The 21,878-nt window shown below is 37.9% G+C and overlaps 1 protein-coding gene across 9 annotated transcripts in view; it reads right to left on the bottom strand.

The window, feature by feature from the left end:
- The window catches only part of GPHN (gephyrin), a 312,554-nt gene that overhangs the window by 104,908 nt on the left and 185,768 nt on the right, over positions 1 to 21,878 (bottom strand). For 5 of the 9 annotated variants that reach the window (XM_075030431.1, XM_075030434.1, XM_075030427.1 and 2 more), the window contains 3 exons: positions 17,256 to 17,350; positions 12,685 to 12,751; positions 8,261 to 8,533 (listed from right to left, as the gene is read on the bottom strand). In XM_075030431.1, coding sequence (XP_074886532.1) covers positions 8,261 to 8,533; positions 12,685 to 12,751; positions 17,256 to 17,350 — 435 coding nt within the window. Of the gene's footprint in view, positions 1 to 6,883; positions 6,992 to 8,260; positions 8,534 to 12,684; positions 12,752 to 17,255; positions 17,351 to 21,878 lie in introns of all 9 variants that reach the window. The other 4 variants (XM_075030425.1, XM_075030426.1, XM_075030428.1 and 1 more) reach the window with 1 other exon arrangement.

The raw sequence follows: 21,878 nt of genomic DNA, 5'->3' as shown, positions 1-21,878 counted from the left end.
ATACATAAGTCTATGGGACCTAATGAGATGCATCCCAGAGTCCTGAGGGAATTGGCTGATGTAGTTGCCAAGCCACTCTCCATGATATTTGAAAAAGTCATGGCAGTCAGGTGAAGTCCCTGGTGACTGGAAGAAGGGAAACATTGCATCCATTTTTAAAAAGGGTAGAAAGGAGGACCCTGGGAACTACTGACCTGTCAGCCTCACCTCTGTGCCTGGGAAGATCATGGAACAGATCCTCCTAGTAGCTATGCTAAGGCACATGGAGGACAGGGAGGTGATTTGAACAGCCAGCATGGCTTCACTGGGGCAAGTCCTGCCTGACCAACCTAGTGGCCTTCTATGATGGAGTGACTACATCAGTGGACAAGGGAAGAGCTATGGATGTTCATCTATCTGGACTTCTGTAAGGCTTTTGACATGGTCCCCTACAACATCCTTCTCTCTAAATTGGAGAGATGGATTTGCTGGATAGACTGTTTGGTGGATGAAGAATTGGTTGGATGGTCACATCCAAGGGTAGTGGTCAACAGCTCAATGTCCGGATGGAGACTGGTGATGAGTGGTGTCCCTCAGAGGTCTGTATTGGGACCAGTACTGTTTAATTATCTTCTTCAGTGATGTAGACAGTGGGATTGAGTGCACCCTCAGTATGGTGTGGTTGGCATGCCTGAGGGACGGGATGCCATCCAGAGGGACCTGGACAAGCTTGAGAAGTGGGTCCATGTGAAACTCATGAGGTTCAACAAGGCCAAGTGCAAGGTCCTGCACATGGGTTGGGACAACCCCTGGTATCAGTACAGGCTGGGGGATGAAGGGCTTGAGAGCAGCCCTGCCAAGAAGAACTTGGGGCTACTGGTGGAAAAAAAGCTCGACATGAGCAAGCAATATGCGCTCGCAGCCCAGAAAGCCAACTGTATTCTGGGCTGCATCAAAAGAAGCGTGGCCAGCAGGTCAAGGGAAGTGATTCTGTCCCTCTACTCCATTCTGATGAGACCCCACCTGGAGTACTGCGTCCAGCTCTGGGGTCCTCAGCATGGGAAAGACATGGACCTGTTGGAGCAGGTCCAGAGGAAGGCCACAAAAATGATCAGAGGGATAGAACACCTCTCCTACGAGGAAAGGCTGAGAGAGTTGGGGTTGCTTAGCCTGGAGAAGAGAAGGCTCCGGGAAGACCTTCTTGCAGTGTTTCAGTACTTAAAGGGGGCTTATAAGAAAGATGGGGACAGACTTTTATAGCAGGGCCTGTAGCGATAGGACAAGGGGTAGTGGTTTTAAACTCAAAGAGGGTAGATTCAGACTAGATATAAGGAAGAAATTTTTTCTGAGGAAGGTGGTGAGGCACTAGAACAGGTTGCCCAGAGAGGTGGTAGATGCCCCATCCCTGGAAACATTCAAGGTCAGGTTTGATGGGGCTCTGAGCAACCTGATCTAGTTGAAGATGTCCCTGCTTATTGCAGGGGGGTTGGACAAAATGGCCTTTAAAGGTCCCTTCCAACCCAAACTGTTCTATGATTCTTTTCTGTGATTCTATGATTCTAATTCTAAGCTGGAATTTTAGGGACAGATCCTTTAGCTGGTATTATTAAGCCACTTAAATAAATGGAATTACACCAACTTACAACAGTGAGAAAGTGGTCTTATTTTCAGTTATAAAAGTGAATCTATCATTATTTTTTATCTTCAGTATCTTCTGTTCATTTTTATCACCAGTTCCAAAGAAAAGAGGTAGAAGAATGCATTTAAGAATAAAGCTTTTCTTAGCTTTAATACACCAAGTCTTAGAAAGTCTGTTGCTTCTTATTACTGCAGTATTTACGCCCAGTCATACAGATATCACACCAGCTTTTTAATTGACTAGATTGCTAGTTTAACATAATGATTAATTGTTTATTTTTTGTTTAAAATGGTAAGACTTATGAATGATAAATAGCTCCGACAGAAGAACTGATCTTTAACATTAGTTCTACAACAAAAAAGGCAGCAGATATTCTGCTATAACACATTCTCTGTAAAGGCTTATTCTGATTTTTTTTTCACGATTTTAACCTCTTCCTTTTTCAGAGGCAGCACTTCTACAAGATCAGCTTGCTCTTACTTCCTGCAATTCACTTTTCTGTCACAACAGACCAGAAAATGTAGAAATTTAGATCTTTGAAGTAATATATATACACATATTTTAAGATCTTTCTCCTCATTAAGAATTTCTTAGCTCAGCCTGATGTTTAAGTTCCAAGAGAATTACCAAAAGAATCCCCATGTTTGGGGGAAATGGCAGTAGCAGACAATAAAAGAAAGTAAGAAATGAAGAACCAGTGACAAATCAAACCACTAACACTGGACATTTCCAGCCAGGATTTTTTTTTTTAAATGGAGATGCTGTACCCAGTCTGCATCTAGGCATTTTGAGCATTCCTGCCTAGTAAGGCTTTAGGGCAAATAGAAGCCACTGGAAAGTACCTCCTTCCAGGAACAAGCTTCAATCTTAGCTTTTAAAATCTGTTGCATCCTTAGGACCAGTGTTAGGATATTAAGACAGCTTTGTTGCTTGTCTCTGTGCAGCTAAAATGACCAATCTTAAGACTCAAGTCATTAAATACTGCTTTTTTATGTCTTTTTTTCCCCCCCTCAATTTCCTTGGTTCCTCTCTATAAATAATGACTATGTCTTAACTTAGCAACCCTGTCTTGGGAGATACTGGGTTATACCTAGGGGATCTTATTTTACCATAAACCCTCCTCCACAAGTTGAGAGTTTCTCATATTTATAACCTGTTTATAAGTTGTGTGGAAACACATCTTGTTCTCAGTGTGCCGCCAACTGCCTGCTTTCTGCTCTACTGCTGTGTTTCTAAACTGACAGTATTTTTTGCCAGTCAATTTCTGTCAGCATTTAAAAAACCCCAACTTTCCTGAGAGGATCTTTCAAGGCTAAGTAACTTGTGCTGCAATTTCCACCATAAATTATGAAGTCAGCAGAGTTTCTGTTCACTATGGATGATTATGCTGGGGATATCTTCCTCTCCAGAAATAGTGCCTAACTTGGAGTATTCTGGAGTAATAGGGCCTCTACTTGGAGTATTCTGACTTGCAAATGGCATCTTAGAGATGTACCATAGAGGTAAACAGGGACAATGATATTGTGATCATGCGAACAGTTTGTAGTTAGAAGCATCATTTCCTTTCTGTTCTCTTTTTCTCCTGAAATTCCATCTTAAATATATTAAACACAAAAAAAGGCTGACATCCCTAAGTTTTATATTGGCGTAGCTCAAATACTACCTACAACTTTTAATGCTTCCTTTTAGACTCCATGACTAAAGACAGTACAGCAAAAAATTACATTTTGATAAAGGCATAAAATAAAAAATGACACAATAAAAGAAAGAATAGTTTTGAGTCTTCAAATAAGACACCTTTTCTTTACCCTCCTCTCATAAAAAGCTGCACGCATCTTGATTGTGTATGGGTCCATTACCTCTTTTATATACTCCAAGATCCCACAGTACAAATACAATATTGCTTTTGCAAATGATATCATGATCCAGTTCTTGCTGGGTTTACTCCGGTTACTCCAGAGTAACCAGATATTACATTATATGGTTATGTCCTATGACTGGAGTGTTGGAATGGAAGGATACAGGCTCTTTAGGATGGACAGGCAGGGGACACGGAGGGGGTGTTGCCCTCTATGTCAATGACCAGCTGGAGTGCATGGAGCTCTGCCTGGGGATGGATGAGGAGTGGACCGAGAGCCTATGGGTCAGGATTAAAGGGAGGGCACGGACAGGTGATATTGTGGTGGGGGTCTGCTACAGGCCACCCAACCAGCAAGGCTGAGAGGATGAGGCCCTCTATAGACAGATAGGAGTAGCCTCACGTTCACAAGCCCTGGTCCTCATGGGGAACTTCAGCCACCCCAATACCTGTTGGAGGGACCACACGACAGGGCATGAGCAATCCAGGAGGTTCCTGGAATGCGTTGATGACAACTTCCTTCTCCACGTGATAGAGGAGCCAATGAGGAGAGGTGCTATGCTGGACTTTGTTCTCACCAACAGGAGGGGCTGCTGGGGAATGTGAAGCTCCAGGGCAGCCTTGGCTGCAGTGACCATCCTTAGGGTAGTGAGGAGGGCGCACAGCAAGCTTGCTACCCTGTGCTTCAGGAGAACAGACTTTGGCCTCTTCAGGAATCTGCTTGGTAGAGTACCATGGGATACAGCCCTGGAGGGACGAGGGGCCCAAGAAAGCTGGCTAACATTCAAGGGTCACGTCCTCCAAGCTCAGGAGCGATGCATCCCAACAAAGAGGAAGTCAGGCAGAAACACCAGGAGGCCTGTGTGGATGAACAAGGAGCTCCTGGACAAACTCAAACACAAAATGAAGCCTACAGAGGGTGGAAGCAAGGGCAGGTAGCCTGGGAAGAATATAGAGAAATTATCCGACCAGCCTGGGATCAGACTGGGATTTGCCCAAGTCGCAGAATTCCCTAATCACCACCTTTACAGAAAATAGAATTGCCGTAAACCACCTGTATATAAACCTATCTAGAACTCTTAAGTTCCAGCATGCTAGCTTTTGCAGAAACAAAATCTCACTGAGAAAATTAAGTTAGTTCACAATTACAAATTTTGCTTTCAAGAGTTTTATTTCTCTAATCTGACAGTGAGTGTGTTGTATTGCTAAAACTAGCATTAATATTCTCTTTAAACCCCTGCAACCTGCTGATTTTAGTGAAGGTACTAATATGTATACTGCATAAACATAAACATATGTAAAATATAATGGATATATAGTGTCCATTAAGTGAAAGGCACAATAGAATATGAATGGTATTTCTCTGCATATATGTTATGTGATATGGGGAATGTCTCATTTTTCTCACCTACATTTAATAATTTTTTTTCCTTTTAAAATTAAATTTAGGCAATCTAATTCTCTAATCAAGGCAACTTCTTGTTAAGCCTGTTAAAGAGGTTGATAAACCCATAAGAAATTTCCGTGTTTCCTGGAGCCTGGAAATCTGCAATAAGGAAAGGCAGGAATATTATTGCAGTATGGATAGATTTAAAAAAAACCAAAAACTTTCACAAAGTCACACTGAGTATTTATGATGTCTCCCCCTAAAATTTTTCAACTCATTTTCTGGTTTCAAACATATTTGGTGGATTTCAAAACTCTAAATGGGGTACAATAAAACTGTATGTTCAGTAAAAATAGTTTCTGTTTGCACTATCTGGAGTGGGAAACCTGTTGTAACATACTGACAGAGAAAGAAATGAATGAGAAATGAAGTGACAGAGAAAGATATCCACCATATCCATCAGTCATTGCTTCTACAATTTTTATCTGATATGATCTTTTCCAGAAGTACTTTTATATCGGTTTAAGTATTTGTGTTTTCAGATTAGAGAACTAAGTGTTGACAAGAAGGGGAAAAAGTTAAAGATATGATCTCTTTATTCACTTTTGGCTAGGACTGGAACGAAGATTGACAGTGCTGGTGAGGTACTAAGAAGACAAGCTGCAGATGGCAATTACTATGATCGTTATACAAGAGCAAAAATGTCTTAAGAACATAGAGAAAGGATAGCTTAAAAAACCCAACAATCTTCTGAAAAACTAGCCACTTTCTGCTCTGAGTTTGAAGACTTGATTTGGATTATAGAATGCATAAAACAATAGCTCAAGAGTAATTTGCGAAAGGGCACAGAAGCCTGGATGACAGCTTAAGAGTGTGCTTCAGAGAAGCTGAATTCACTGTTCTACTGATACTGAAGAATATAGTGCAAATTCTAGTTTAGTAACCTCAACTCAAAAAAATGAAACTTTATGTATGTACACATATCATCAGGTGCATGAACTTTAAAGCCTTCACACTTCCTAAGTGACTTTTCAAGAGACATGGTCATCATGTTTTAAATACAGAGGTGTTACACCGTTTCACTGATGGTTTAAATTACTATTTATCCAAGAGAACAAGAAAGTGCAGCCTCCGGTAATCAAATCTAGTGACATATTTTCCCAAGAACTTACACCCCATTTGCTGGTTGACACTGAATGAATGGGTCAGACAACCCTCTCTCTAGGCCAACTGCCTTCCTTGGGTTTCTCTAATCTACAGTTATGAATACAGTAAATTACATTTCATTCCTGATGATATTGTAGCCATAATTCTATCTTGATTCAAGCCTAGACTAAATCTTTGGGAGACAGAAAATAAAGTATTTTGATAGAGCCTGAGTTTTAATCTCTGGGTTATAATAAAACAAGTCCTTTCTACCATTCATTGAAATAGTTGCCTACTATGCACTAAAATCCAGTAATTTACAGTAAGTCCACTGTATCCTGACTGCTCAAGTCTTTTCTTCTGTTTTTGAGAAATTCTACTTCTAAACAGAATATAAAAATAAGGGAGAAACTGCAAGTGATGGAAGCAAACTATGAACGCCCAGTGCAAATGCTGAATTATGTGGACAAACAAAGTATTGAGAGAAAAAAAAGCAAAGCAAGGCAAACAAAGGGGAAGAAGTTACCAAAATTTCATAGCTCTATAGCAGTTTTTTTAGGAGATTATTTTAATTATATTCAATTATGGAGTATATTAGATGATAAAGCCAATGACTAATCAGAAACACAGGCTTTATAGTACTGATTATCTCAGCAGCCAAATGATTCAAACTGACAATGCACATGAACTTTACCTTGTTTAGCCCTGTATCTTAAACAGAATATTTTCTGTAGCATGTTCTCTAAAAGATAGCACTGATGTGTCTTTGTTAGAGGAAAATAAGTAACATTGTCTGTTCACACAGTAGACTAGGAGGCAGGCAGTTTATTTTTAGCTACTGTTAGTGGAAAAGCCTCTTGTAAGTGTCTCTTACCGGTTCTCCTGCACTGCCTGCTGCATGATGGCAATAACTGATGAGACCAGGGATGGGCTGTTCACCTTTTGCCATGATAACAGCTGAACTGGTGTAGGATGGATGCTTCTAATGCACAACACATAACAGCTATGAATACAGTGACAGGAAAACATGAAACTATACAAGCAAATGACCGAAAGGGAATGAGGTGAAAACAAGTGTGACACTGGAATGCCAAGCTCATATGAACACAGCCAGTTTAGATCTCAGGTATTTTCTGCCTTTAAAAATCACATATACTTTACCTTTGCCTATATAAAAAAAATTAATAAATTTAAAATTTGCATTAATAAAAACTGAAACTTGCAAGTTGTAATTACCTTAATTCATCCCTGTAAAGATATATGTAATCAGGATTTTCTGTACATGAGGAGATGATCTCCAGCTGCAGCTGTCTTAGAAATGTCAAGATGTCTCAGACCTGAATTCACATTTCTGGAGTTAGAATGTGGCTGCTTTGGTTTAGAAATTTTTAATATAATTTTGAGTTACTTAGACTTTCAATTCTCGTAATAGGAATTAAAAGCACAATTTGTAGAGTAAATATAGAACAAAGTAGTTTGGAAAAAAACCTGTCCAAACACATAGGAATACATTGTCTTTCCATTTGAAACTGAAGGCATAAAACTGAGGTAAATATTCATATACTGCTTCAAATAATATATTTCTTTGGAAAACATTTAAAACTTGAACTGAAACAATTTGCAAGTGTTATCTAATTTTTTCCTTTTGTAGTCTCAAATTTATTAGCTTGGTTTGAGTAATGTTGATCCATGATTACTGGTTAAAACAAGGGTCTAATGACAATGTGATGATATTTAGTTTTGTGGCAGAATTTCACATCTCTTATGCAGACATGTATACTGGAATACAGTAGTCTGTATAGCTTATTACTTAACCTGCTACCTATCTGTCACACTTTTTATCAATGTTTTTAGAAACCAACATTTTCTTTTCAAAATAAATATTGTGGCTTAGAAAATTCTGTTGCAATTCCTTAATATGCCACCTACTGGACTTTGCATGTTCAGGCATGTGAGTACTTTGAATTAAAAAAAAACCCACTAAAAATAGTGTGTCACATGGGAATGGTAGCATAAAAATGCATGTTATTGTCAAGATAATAAACAATGTATCTCCCACTGAAATTTGAAATCACCTACCGAAACAGGATTCATACATTTTTCTGAAGCTGGATTTCTACAAAAAGTGCCTAAAATACATCTGTTTGACCACACAGACATCAATGTATAATCTTAACATGCAGATGAATATTAGTGTTAAGTACCTGAGATAGAACCTAAAGGGTCTCTGAGGGAAACAAGCCAGACTCACCTTAGCTGCAATGGCTGCTGCTGTTATATGTGAAGAAGAACTGTCCTCTGTTGAGGCAACTCCACTATCCTTCTTCTCTTCCTCCTCTTCCTCACACTGTACTCCTTTGTCTTCTGTCTGCTTGTGAGGGCTGGTAGTTGGAGGAGGAGAAAGAGGAGGTGGTGGTGAAGGTAGATCTTCAAGCTCATCGTGCACCTCCTTTACTTTTACAATGGCATCCCGCAAAAGATCAATGGCGTGAGGTAGGGCTGGCAGTATAAACTGAAAGCATTCCTATGCACAACAAGAAGAGAAATGACTATGAAAAGTTACCTGCAGAAGTAAACAGGGATTTTTCAGACTTACTCTTAAAATATATTTTGGATTTGGATGTGTCTTTTCACCCAATCATAAATAAAAGCTTAAATGCCCCATGCAATTGCTCACAGAGGATAAAAAAACAAACTCAGAACCAGAACTGCGGACTATACTATATATTTTTGCCTTTTTTCATGCAAATATAGTAAGTTGTACAACAGGGCTACTGTAATTAAGCTAATGCTGGATTATAACTTCAGAAAACAAGAGTTAAATTTTCATGAATACATAATACAGAAACCAGCTCACAGCAGTTGGCAGAATGCTACAAAAATGCAGAATAAAAACATTAACTCTATCCCTGCAGGGATATTAGCTTCAAATCATTCCTATTATGTTCCTTCACAATTAGAGAACAATCCATAAGGGTTTCCATAATTATACTTTTATATAATTATAGCCTTTTTTATTCATGGACTTATCCTATATACTGGAAGAATGACAAACTACACTGATGTCATTATAACTTTATGTAACTCACAAAAAATTGTTCTCCTTGCTCTATGAGCTTAAAAACAATTAGAAAGTTTATTTTATATGGCTGGAGAAAGCAAAAATGCAGACACCGTGTAACTGTTCTTGTTCCATAATGCGCATACATATATATATAAGCTACATCTGCTGGTAAAATATGCTAGTATTTCATAAAATCAAAGTGGAATCTCAGGACATCATGCACTGCAGCCTCCTGCTCAGATCAGGGTCAAGATGAAATTCAGACAGGTTGCACAGGGCTTTGTTCAGTAAAGTCTTGAAAAAATCCAAGAAGAGAGACTCCACAACCCTTCTTGACAACCTGTTCTAATGCTTAATTACCCTCAAAGTAATTTTTTTTCCTTTTCTTTTTATTCAGCTGGAAGCTACCTTCTTCAATTTATGACTATTGTCTCCCATCCTCTTCCCAGGCACCTCAGTAAAGAGTTTTCTTCATGTCATTTGAGCAGACTCCATATAAACATTAAATTACTGGAAAATGATGGCAGGGTCACAAGAATGAATTGCCATGACAGTGCAGTTAGGGAACATACAAGCTGACAGAGAAAGCTGACATTATTCCTTTTGTTGCACTTTATTTTTGGTTTTGTTTGAAGCATAAGGAAGATTTTTAGAAATGTGTTCCAACATTTTAGAGTATTGAGAAAATAAATAATGATAAACATTTTGTAAATAGATACTGTAGATACAGATATTTTCAATGAAAAAAATGACTATGTAAACAAAATAAAGTGTAAACCATCCATTAGAAATTAGTAAAGTTTATACAAGCCACCTTGTACGTCAAAAACATGACTCACAAACACTGTATTTCCTCAAAGCTTCTAAGAAAGAACACACCTTTCAGTTGCTCCTTTAAGAGTAATGAAAAGTCAGACTACTTCATAGATTTATAAATACCTTAAACATTCAATTTGGCACTCTGAAGAACTAGAGTAAACTGGATGAGCGTAAGATGCTGTATATAATGAATATATATTAAAATATATATGTAAACATAATAAAGAATTATAAGTTCTAATGTAACTGCAAACCTCAGAGTTATTGTGCCTCCACAGTATTATTGTAAAAATGGTTTAAAATACTGAAACATCATTACTTCAGTAAATAAGCAGACCTCAAGTAAGTGGTAAACAAGGACAACAATCTGTGAACTGACCAATAATCATCAAAAAGTACATTAATGATTAACTCATTAGAGAAGCACATTCCCCACTCCTACCACTGAAATAAAGCCTTGTTGGCTTGACTGTTGATGAATAGGTTCCCAGTAAGTACTCTAAAAGCTCATGTTATTTGTAAAACTCATTGGTTTAGGCAATTGTTAGTACAATTATGAAAACTGCCATAGACCTAATGATTTCAATGAGCATGTGGTAATTTCACACTTTGCCCTTTTTCATAACATTAAATACTTTTTGCAAGGCTAAAAGAAAAGACAGCAGACCAGAACACCACAAAAATTGAAGTATTCCACAGATCTTGATTCAGTGGTACATGCCACACAATGTTCTCTGGAGGAAACATGTTTGGCATACATCGTGTCCATTTTTGAGATGGAGCATTTACACTCACTGCTGCCATTTTCTATTAATATTTTAATATTTTATTAATGAAATACGTATACTGCTGCAATTTCTTAATTTTCTATAAACTTCTTATATGATTGCATTAATAGGATGGAAAGGAAATTAGCAAGTCATAATAAGGGAAATGAGAGAAATTCCTGGTAACAGCCTGTCCTATTTGGTTCTTGAGATCCAGCCTGTTATGGAACAATTTTCTCTACTACTCATCTTAAAAATCTTTGCTGAAATTTGATACTTTAAAGATGTTTCATATTAAAATAAATTGCAACAGAACATACTCAGAGTATCATCATGACAGGAACAAGTAAATCATGTTAATAAAAAGCTTGCTTGTATAATGAAATCATATGACATTTTTTTCTTTTCCAGCAGAATTACCTTTTTTATTACTTACTTTATATCAAACTATTGTTAAAATACTTACTAACATTTTTTCATTTCTTTTCCTCATCCTCTTTCTATGATTTACCTATCTTCACAGTCTGAGTGCCTCAGGGCACAACATGACAACTTTTTCTGTACCTAGCATGTTAGCAGTGCTACTGAACGCAACAAAAACCATTAGAGATTGAAGGCTATTTCCTCTCTTTCGTAATTCAACAAAAGAAGTACAGACTTCTGACAAAATCTTCTTACTGGTGCACCAGTTCTCTAAGATGTGTGGCACATTGCTATGTTAAATACATGTACACATATACGACTTCTCACTCATAACTGGAAGACTTTCAAGTAGGTATACTCCTGCCCCACCATCCTCCAATGCTTGTTGCATGTTTTGAAGGCTTTTTAATTTCTTTTCAATTACAGAGTCTCATTAGATTTCCTAAAAAGGTTCTAAGGAACGGTAGAATCATAGGAGGGCTTACTGAGTCCTTGAACTGAAACATGTAGACAATGTATCTGAAAAGCTGTGTTGCTGCTTAAAGTAATATTAGTCAAAACAGTTCCTCTTCAACTTCCAGGTGACAGCCCACATAAGCATTCTTTATTTATCTCCAGACAGAAGTCTTTCAAGAAACAGTGACTTCAGGGCTGTGCTGCCAAACACGTTAGTTCTGTCTCCTCCATGACTGGATACTATTGGTTCAGAATACATTGATAAACCACCAGGTATGCGTTTGTTAGAGGCCAGAGGTAAAGACATCTTTAACAAGGCCACTGACATAGTCTGAGCCCTAGAGAAATATATTCTCATGATTGATGGGAGATCTACCTTAGCAGTTTTGTATCAGGTTGTACTGCCCACTATTCAGCTTAGCAGTATTTGTGTGGAGAAGGCTGTTATTCTGGATCTATCAGCCAACTACACAAAAAGAAAGAGCACTGGAAAGATCCAGCCTTACTAACACACACACAAAAAATTCCTCCTGATGTTTAATTGTTTTTCTCTCAGCTCTACAGTCAGAAAGTAAGCATGAATAAAAACATAAAGCCTAACTTCTCTGTCCAAACAGAGCAAAATGCAGGAAGAAAACAAACTGTATAAAGGGTGTAAAGTCTAATACCCATATCCAAAAGATTTAAAAAATCCTCGAACTCTTAAAAATTACATTCCTCTTTTTCCCTCTTGCTGACCAAAATTGGCAATATTCTTCATATTCCAGTAAGTTCTACCATACACTAGGCCTTCCTCTTACTTCTGTGTGAAAAAGGACGCTTTCTTGGAAGCTGTAGAGAACACAGGGATCAGGTACAGGCTGACTAGAGAAGAAAGAGGAACTGCCTTAGACTCTTCGTTAGCACTACCTGCTACAGGGAGCACTCTCTTGCACTACATGTAATGCTGTCCTGGTCACACATTACCTTCAATCAGATCAGAATTGTAATGTCCCTGACTAAGAGTGATGGTGCGTTCACTTACATGAATGTGCATTTCAATTCCCTTTTATAAAATTTGTTGTAGTGGGTACTTTCTACCATTCAGAACAATGGGAGGTATTCATCATGGGTCCTCAGTAGCAGATCAGTAAGAACACTTCTTACCTGGGACCCTTTCTTGCTACCTGGCAGGTTAATTATGAGAGTTTTCCCTCTGATTCCACACACAGGTCTGAAAAGAAAGAAATCCAGAGTGTAATTCTTGCATGCAACTTTCTCCGCTGCAGAAATGAGAACAGAGCATTTAAGAAAAATTCTATTATTTATCAGACTTCATAAACTCAGTTTCCAAAATCTAAAAATATTTGCTGATCTCATAAAACAGCTCAGGAGAAGCTTAGCTGGAAAAGCATCAAACAAGGCTGACAGAGTCTAACATTTAATTGATAGTATAAACACTGGCTACGTTTCCATCTTTTTTAGATCTACATAGCTCCCTTAATTCTATTGTTTACTTGCGTTTACTTCTTTGATACAGTCCCAATTTGCTGATACACGTGATTCCTTTGTAATGTAATTGATGGTGTCAAACACAATTTCCCTTGCCAGATAAAAATACTAAGTCATGTTGGTCACATTAATTCAAATATGTCTTCTTTTTTTTCAAAGATGCAACATAAGAAAAGCACAGAAGGAAGTAATCTCAAGGGAAAATGGCACTTATGCAATTCATATCTAATTCTTCCTAACAGTCCTGCCTTCCCCCTCAAAAAAAAAAAAAAAAAAAAGCAACTGACTATCAAAGATGGAAGATTTTATTTTGTTTTTTTGTCTTTAGGGAATTCCTTTAGTGTTGATGCAGGGCTGAACTTAAACACCCAAGTGCTGAATGTTTTCTATTCTTTAGTTTGCCTCTTCCTCGTTTTAGCTAAATATTTTCAAGAAAAAAGAATTAAAATTACTGTATTTTGTCTTGAGGTTGTAAAGAGTGCCTCCTGCTTTTCTCCACTGTTTACAAAACCCATGGTGAAAAACCCATGGCTGGGATATAAGCATAATAAGAAAGTAAAAGGATGAAACCAAGCCACAAAGATATGGAGACTAGAGTTGAGAGAAATTGTGTGACAATCTCTTTATCAAAAAACCCATGAGCCGTAAGTGAAGACAGAATAGAAAAGAAAATAATTTCTTGATAGGGCATTACCAAAAATTTTGAGCCAAAGGACAAGGTTTGTGGGGTAACCAACTTCCCTGGATTTCTTCTTATACTAATAATTCTCAGTGATTAATGCCATTTATTGGTAGCATAGCATTTTCTAGGAGGGTAGCAAGTATTCTAGTGACAGCTGTCATAACGCTCACAATTAAATAGCACAAAGACTGTTTTTGTGCCACAAAATGAACCTTTGATATCACAGTAAAGCCAGCCTGAAGAGAAGTCTTATTTTCAACTGGCAGCTTGAATATTGCCTGACTCCTAGCATCTGTTTTCCCATATTCATTTCTTGTACACTATATACCCTGAGTTAAGAAAGAATTCCAGGTAGTTGAGGAATGCTCTACTGCAATACAAAGATGAAGAGCCCGAGTTAAAGAAATGTGCTCATTTGCTCTTGTAGCAGTAGTCAAACTTACAGAGTACAAACTCAATCCAGCAAATCCTGTAAGTGGGATACAGTCTATGACATTTAAAATAAAGGAAATAGGAATTATCCACACAGGAATTAAACTGAGGTGGAATTGTGTTTGGCAGATAGCTCCTTTCATAATCTTCTTCTTGGCTCTTTTATTCTGCTTTAAATAATTTCAAACATTATAAGCTAAATGACCAGTACAACCAACCAAAAAAAAAAAAGACTAAACCAGCAGCTACAAGTTTTGGCTGCCAATAGTCAAATCTAGTGGCTCAAGACAGAAATGGAGCTACCAAAAATTTCTCAAGAGAGCATGCAAAAGTAAGTAAAAGTATCCAAGAACTGCATGGCTTGCAAAAAATATTGGGTGTGCTCACAACATAAAAGCACACAAAATGTGCATGCATTCTGGGTAATTTGAGAAATTAATGATATTCCTCCAAATGTAGAACAGCTGAGGGAGATGCTGTGGATCTTATGTTATCCTCAGCCTTGTGATGCAGTGGACAGAATTTTTAAGAAAAAACAAAGACGTCTGAGAAAGAATACAAATAGAAACAAGGGAGTGGAAGGAAAAACAGGACGTGGGAGAAAGAAAAAAATGGATGTGGGAGGAAAGAAATACAGGTCTGATGTAGAAGTAGGAATGGAGAACATGATCTCTTTGGGAAAAAACCATTATCTCCCTGGGAAGAAATTATGCTGGTAAAAGCAGAAAAGACGGGCAAGGAGACAGAGAGTGCTTTAAAAAGCCTCAATAAAGGCTGGCACAGCACGGGTAGTTGACAGGTAAGGAATCAGATGAAGGGAAGAGATAATTCTGGGACAAAGACAGTTTTAGAAGGTCAGAGAAGAAAAGGCAAAACTTTCAGGAAACACATAAAAAGGTCTATGATGCTCTAAGATACTCCCTACTGGACCTTGGGACTGAATCCAAACTATGAGAGTCTCACTGTCCCTCATTTGCCATAAATATCTGTGAATCCAGTCTACAAAATAACTCACAACTTCCTAATGCTGTTCCATAGTCAGGAAGACAGACTATAACTTATAACAATTTTTTAAAAGTTCATGTGATAAAATTCAACACGACTGACCTAACATTTCCAAACTTGCAGGTGATTTGTAGAAGTGTCAGCTTAATGTTGCGTAACGAAACTTCTGCTTTTGTTTTTTGGAAAAGTCAAAGAAATTACATGCAAAATTATCCCTCAGAACTTCATTGCAAAATGAAGTCAATGAGAGGTAAGCTTAGGACAAGTGACATTAAATGTTAAATACTTTGAAAAATTAGGATCTGTAATTCTCAAACTGTGTACCTAAAATTAGTGTATGTTTTTGACCTCTCTTAATGTGTCCCTTAGTTCTCATTTTAAGGGGGGATTACAACACTATCTCAATTTGCAGAATTTTCTATGAAAATATATTAACAATTTGTGTCTTAGGATAACAAATGATGTAAGAAAAATCCCAGAGGAAGTGAGCCTGTATTCAGAGAAGATTCTGTATATAGAGCACCAAAACTGATACAGGTTTACACACAGGACAATCAAAACAAAGAAAAGTAAATTTCCTTCCTCCATCTTAAGCACTTGCAGAGGAATTCTACAAAAAAATGTAATCATAACACACATGTGCATTCATGCAGAACTGAGATTGCACAAGAAACCATAATGCTGTAATTTTGTAATTTCTGTGTCCTTAACTTTATGATTTGAACAGTGTTATAAAAAAATGGCCTTTTGCATGCTGATTGCTTTTAGGCCTGATATAGAGGTTTTCACTGAACAATTTTTTAAGGCCTAGTATGATTGCATGCAGTATCTTTGTAATGTTATCTCCCACCATAGTCATCAATTACTACTGAAAGTGGCTGTAGTTTAACGGAGATTTTCTTGCTATATGTACAGAAGAGTCAGGTTACAATCCAGCATTTTGGTTCCACTACCATTACAACATCCTTTCAGCCATTCTGATCACACTGCATCCTAAATCAAACTTGGTAGTGTCATCTAAATGGCTATCCTTTTCTTGATCAGAAAGAGAACAGCTAAATTAACCTTTCCTCTCCTTGTGGTAGCATTCTATTATCCTTTCCCTTCAGATAAACAAAAGCTATGATATAAAAATTATATCAGATAAAAAAAATGAAAATACTTGCTAATTTGGACAGAACCTGAAGGTGTTAACTTGGTAATGTTGCCCTTTCAGATATGTGACACATGATATGAAAAGTTTTAAAATACCTTGTCAAATCACTAAACCTGTCATCTAAACGTGCTTTAAAAATGCAAGCATCTGAATACAAAGTTGCAGATTTCAAAGTTCCTTCTCTATTTCTTATATAATTATTTTCTTGTCATACCCTCATTATACAACGAGAAATCAAAAAACTGTAATAGCCGTTGTTTCTTAGTTCCCTTAAAATAAGGTGCAAGCACAAACTAACTTCTGAAAGGTATTGATATTACTAAGTCTATAATAGGTAAAATGAGGTAAATTGAAGGAATAAAATAAAAATAAACTCCAGGAAGAAATACAGGATAACAAGAGATGTCACTGATAAAAAAGAAACAAAAACAGGCAGAGAAACAGTTACTAATTATTTAGTAGGAAATACCAAACTCTAGGAGTTAAAGTACTATATCTGAAAGCATGGGATAAAATACCATTTAACTTATTCAGAGAGCTGTTGCTGATACTGGAATAAAAGCAATATCAGAACAATACATTTGTATTTATCAAATGTTTTTTTGCTAAACAAAGCATTTTAGTACTTGATGAACATGTAGAAGAATTCTTCACTCACCACCGAAATGCCACAGTCTTAGGATGAAAAGACAGCTGTTTAAAAGCATGCATCAATATTACAAAAAACCTGGCACAGAAAATACACGAGGATACAGTGTCTAATGGAGACAACAAAGGGAATTAAATGAGAGAATGCAATTACCATTCTTGGAATTTGGCCATTTCTCTGAAGTTAAGTCTTCTAGTCTTGATAACAATGGCAATCTTCACTTATTTGGGTATAGTCATTTCATGACAACATTTATTTCTAAGGAAATAGTTCACCTCATATTTTAAAGGAAATAGTCTTACCTAGAGAGCATGCCTAGAGGAGTAACATTAAGTGATCCCATCAGCATTGCCAGGGCCATCCCTGGGGCTTCTCGCTCTATTACTTCTTTAGTGGCCTGCAATCAAAGATTAAATAGCAAAGTGAGTGAAGAAGTACAACGACAAGAAAAATATGAAACCAGCTAAAATTTGGGTAAGAATATCTCCTTTTTTTGTTTCTGCCAAGAGACGTCGTTGCTAAATTCTCAGTACTGAAATACATTAAAGAAGTTTCTCTTGGTTATGTAAAACAGGGAAAGACAAGGGGTTGGGAAGAAGCACTGTTAGCTGTACTGTAAAGATTCTTATAGAAAATGTTAAAAGTCAGGACCCTATATATATAGGAAATGTTAACCAACACCACATATGTAACAACAACTCCCTCTAAGAGAAAGGAAAGAGTGTTTGGGAATAAGCAAAGAAAAGACCAAATATAACTGCCTTCTCTTCCTCATCAATCTCATGTGCATTTTCCTGTTGAGCTTTTTCCAGGCATGAGAAGGGTGAATCGGTCTGCGCAGAAGACAGAAAAAAAAACTTGCAAAGGGAAGCCCATGTAGCAGGCAGGCAGGAAAATAGTAAAATGGTAATGATAATGGCCAGAGGCTGAGGCCTTCCCTTCTGATCATGTCAGCAAAACAGCCCTTCCAAACAGGCTGGTGGCTTTTATTCACAAGCGGTCCATATGCAGTGGGCATCGAGAAGCCTGGAAGCAGAGTCTGAAAATTCTTGTATTTTTAGTCCTTTTTCCACATAGGGAATCAGATGGAAAATTATTTTTCTGGGATGTGCACAACATTCTGTCCTTACTTCCTAACGCAAATTTTCTCAAATGCACAATCCGTCCAGCCTTCCAACCTCTAACTTTAGTTAGGATGTTAACACTTCAAAGGCAGGTTACAGTCCTACCCTCTCTTCATTTCCCTCACAGTAGTTGCTGTTCAGTGGATCATCTTGTTTCATGTTCTGAAACAAGATTCTAAGTTATTTGGCACAACTAAAATGTTAGCAATGCCCATAAAACTGTGAAATCCATTGTAAAACATCCAGCCAAACTACAACGCTTTGACGATACAGCTATCAAAACAGAAATAGAAAAGCACATCTTAAATACAAGGACACTCTGAATAAGCTAAGTTTTCTTGGCAGTTTGATATAGCAAAATAATAAAATGGAAGAAAACCAGACAAATTATTTTGTGGGAAGGATTAAATTATAAATCACATACTTGTACTTTTGTAAGCTCCTAGTTTACAAATAGAAAAACGAAGTCATAGAGAAGGAAAATGACAGAATTAACCCAATGGCATCCCTATGAGAAGGATCCAGGAGTCCTATACTAGCTCTACAGCTAAAACACTTACAGGAAGCAATAAATAAAACAGAAAAAAATATCCCTGAACAGTATAGATATTTAAGTGGCCATATTCTCAAACATTGCCACTAACATTTAATATGTTTTAAAAGAATATGTCAGTATCAGAAGACATCAGACACAGCTACCAAGTAAGCCTCCAGATGTTTTATTAATGAGCAAACTTGATACATGCTCAGTTGTGGGAAGCAGGAACTTTGGTTTATACAAAACCAAGCAATTTTAATTCAGCAGCTGACACCACAGACTCAAGCATATTTCAAGCATAGCATGTTGGTTTTAGTATCTGCCATCTTCTACTCAGAAACAGAAAAGGCATAGAAATACAACCCAGTGTCTGCATTTCTACACAGGGGAAATAAGAAACAGGAGGCTAGGAATGATGTAGACAAAACTAAAACCTCTCCAATGGGGAAGATTGCCTAAAGATACCTGCTGAGGTTTTAAATTATCAATAACATTAAAAATTCCTAAGACTATCCATAGACCTGATGATTTTTAGAGTATAGAAGAAAAAGGCATTGCAATGGTGAAGGGACACTTTGCTGACAATGAAAAAGTTGGTGAAACATGGAATTCTGTGTGTGCACACATAGTAAGTCTATATCTACGCCTTTTATTTTTAGCTAATACCATGCTTCAAAGCTATTCAAAACTGGTTTTAAATATAAAGTGCATTTTGAGATTTCTTTTTTTGCCCTTGAGCACAGTGACACTTTGAAGATATCATTAGTTAAAATTCTAAACAGGCTTCAAAGGTAGTACGAGATGCAAGAGAGTTCCATAAACAATGATCCTGCAGCTCAGGGAGTCCTTCAATGAAATTCAAGTCCATTCTCCAACTTCACAAGAAAAATGACCTTCACAAAACATCACTGCTAGCAGGCAATGTGATTATTAAAAATGTATAGGCTAAGCAACAAAATCTGAAAGGGCAGAAAGTCCAAACAGCAGTACAGCCCTCAACAGAAGTTTCTAAAAATACTTGTTTCAAAATATACATGCTTGTATTTATTACTGCAGGCAGACTTCTACAAACAGGGGAATGCTTCCTGTTTTCATATTTGCAGCCTGACTGGATGGATGTAACCAAAAAAGGCTGCTGCTAAGTAAACAACTTTTACAGTGACATCTGCTCTTGAAATCAGCCACTGGAAAGTCCACTCCTGGAATGTCCTCAAATGACATGACTTAAAACGTGCAGTGTACAGGAACTGAAATCACCATCACACTGGGAAGCATACTTTTAATTAGCTATACATATATGAATGAAATTAGCAGTGCTGCAGTGATTTGCAGATACTTTGTACCTATCTGTAACAACTCTTTGTTTCACCTAACAATGTACCAAAGTGCTGATGGTCAGGTTTTCTAATACTTCTTTCAGGTTTGAAGGAAGGGTGGAAGAGACATGTCAAAACTAGGTTTTCACCTGTGTCCAGCTCAGGAGTTAACTGTCTGGTACCAACATCTACCTGCATGCAAACTATTAAAGAATTAGTGACGCAGCACCTTCACATTTTACCAGTACTCTAGCAAAGTGTCCTGGTTTCAGCTGGGATAGAGTTAATTTTCTTCCTAGTAGCTGGTATAGTGCTGTGTTTTGGATTTAGGATGAGAATAATGTTGGTAATACTGATGTTTTAGTTGTTGCTAAGCAGTGTTAACACTAAGTCAAGGACTCTCCAGCTTCTCACACCACCAGCGAGTAGGCTGGGGGAGCACAAGAAGCTGGGAGGGGGCACAGCCAGGACAGCTGACCCAAACTGGCCAGAGGGATATTCCATGCCATATGACGTCATGCTCAGTGTATAAACTAGGGGGAAAGCTGGCAGGGGGCCACGGCTCAGGAAGTGGCTGGGCACTGGTCGGTGGGTGGTGAGCAATTGCATTGCTCACCACTTTGTTTATTGTTGTTGTTATGATTATTATTATTATTTTCCCTTCCTTTTCTGTCCTATTAAACTGTCTTTATCTCAACCCACAAATTTTACTTTTTTTTTCTGATTCTCTCCCCCATCCCACTGTGGGGTGGGGGGAATGAGAGAACAGCTGTGTGGTGTTTAGCTGCCTGCTGGGTTAAACCATGACACAAAGCTGAATCAAGATTGTCAAACTTTGCTTCATGGGCAATTTTTTCTTGGTAGTCTCACCATCAGCCAGCTTTTGCCTGCTGCAGGGGGCCATATAGTTGGCACAAAATGAATCACAAATCAAAGCTCTTGCCCCTGGCTCTACTGCAACAGCGATGACGACACTACTATGTGGGCAGAAGCAGGAAAAAATGATGAGGAGATCTCATTCAGAGCTGTCACACTGATGCCTTCATCAGGACTGAAGCCATGCACTGATTTCTCACACCTGAGGCTGATGACTATATGAAAAATAGGTGGAAAATACTGGAGTAAATTTCCATAAAATACTAAAATGACAGCAAAAAAGTGTCCCCAGTTTCTCCCCTGTAAGGTGGTAGTGCAAAGAAGACAGATGCATACAAGATGGAGGTGGACGAGAGGGGTTCCACAGAAGCAGAAACATCTGAAGATAAAAGTAAGAGTTCAGGAGAGAGACAGAAATGCAGAAGGCCAGTTTGGAGGTTGCAAAAAAAGGAGGATTTATAATTTAGACAGGAGAAGGGAATGTGGGAAGAAGGAAGACTAAGTGAAAGGAAGAGTTGCAGAGAGCAAGTCCAAGCAGCAGGATTGTCAGAAGGGCAGGAATGAGAGTAAAGTGAGGGCAATTGAATTGAAAATAAGACTGCACAAGGCAGCTTGGACAGACAATACAGGATGGAAAAACATCGGAGAAGGAACAAGGAAGACAGGACATGATAAAAGTGTATCCTGGTTTCAGCTGGAATAAAGTTAATTTTCTGCTTAGTAGCTGGTATAGTGCTGTGTTTTGGATTTAGGATGAGAACAATGTTGATAACATGCTGATGTTCTAGTTTTTGCTAAGTGGTGTTTATACTAAGTCAAGGACTTTCCAGCTTCTCATGCTGCCCTGCCAGCAGAGGCTGGGAGTGCACAAGAAACTGAGAGGGGACACAGAAAGGACAGTTGACCCAAATGAGCTAAAAAGGTATACCACACCATATTACATGATGCCCAGTATATAAACTTGGGGGGGAGCTGGCTGGGGGAGCACCATGGCTTGGGGATTGGCTGGCTATCAGTCAGCGGACAGTGAGCAATTGTACTGTACATCACTTACTATGTGTACTTTATTAT

Source organism: Buteo buteo, chromosome 6 (assembly GCF_964188355.1).
Source record: "Buteo buteo chromosome 6, bButBut1.hap1.1, whole genome shotgun sequence".
NCBI classification, from domain to species: Eukaryota; Metazoa; Chordata; class Aves; order Accipitriformes; family Accipitridae; genus Buteo; species Buteo buteo.
The sequence above is the reverse complement of the archived record's forward strand: the minus strand, read 5'-3'. Positions and strand labels throughout refer to the sequence as shown.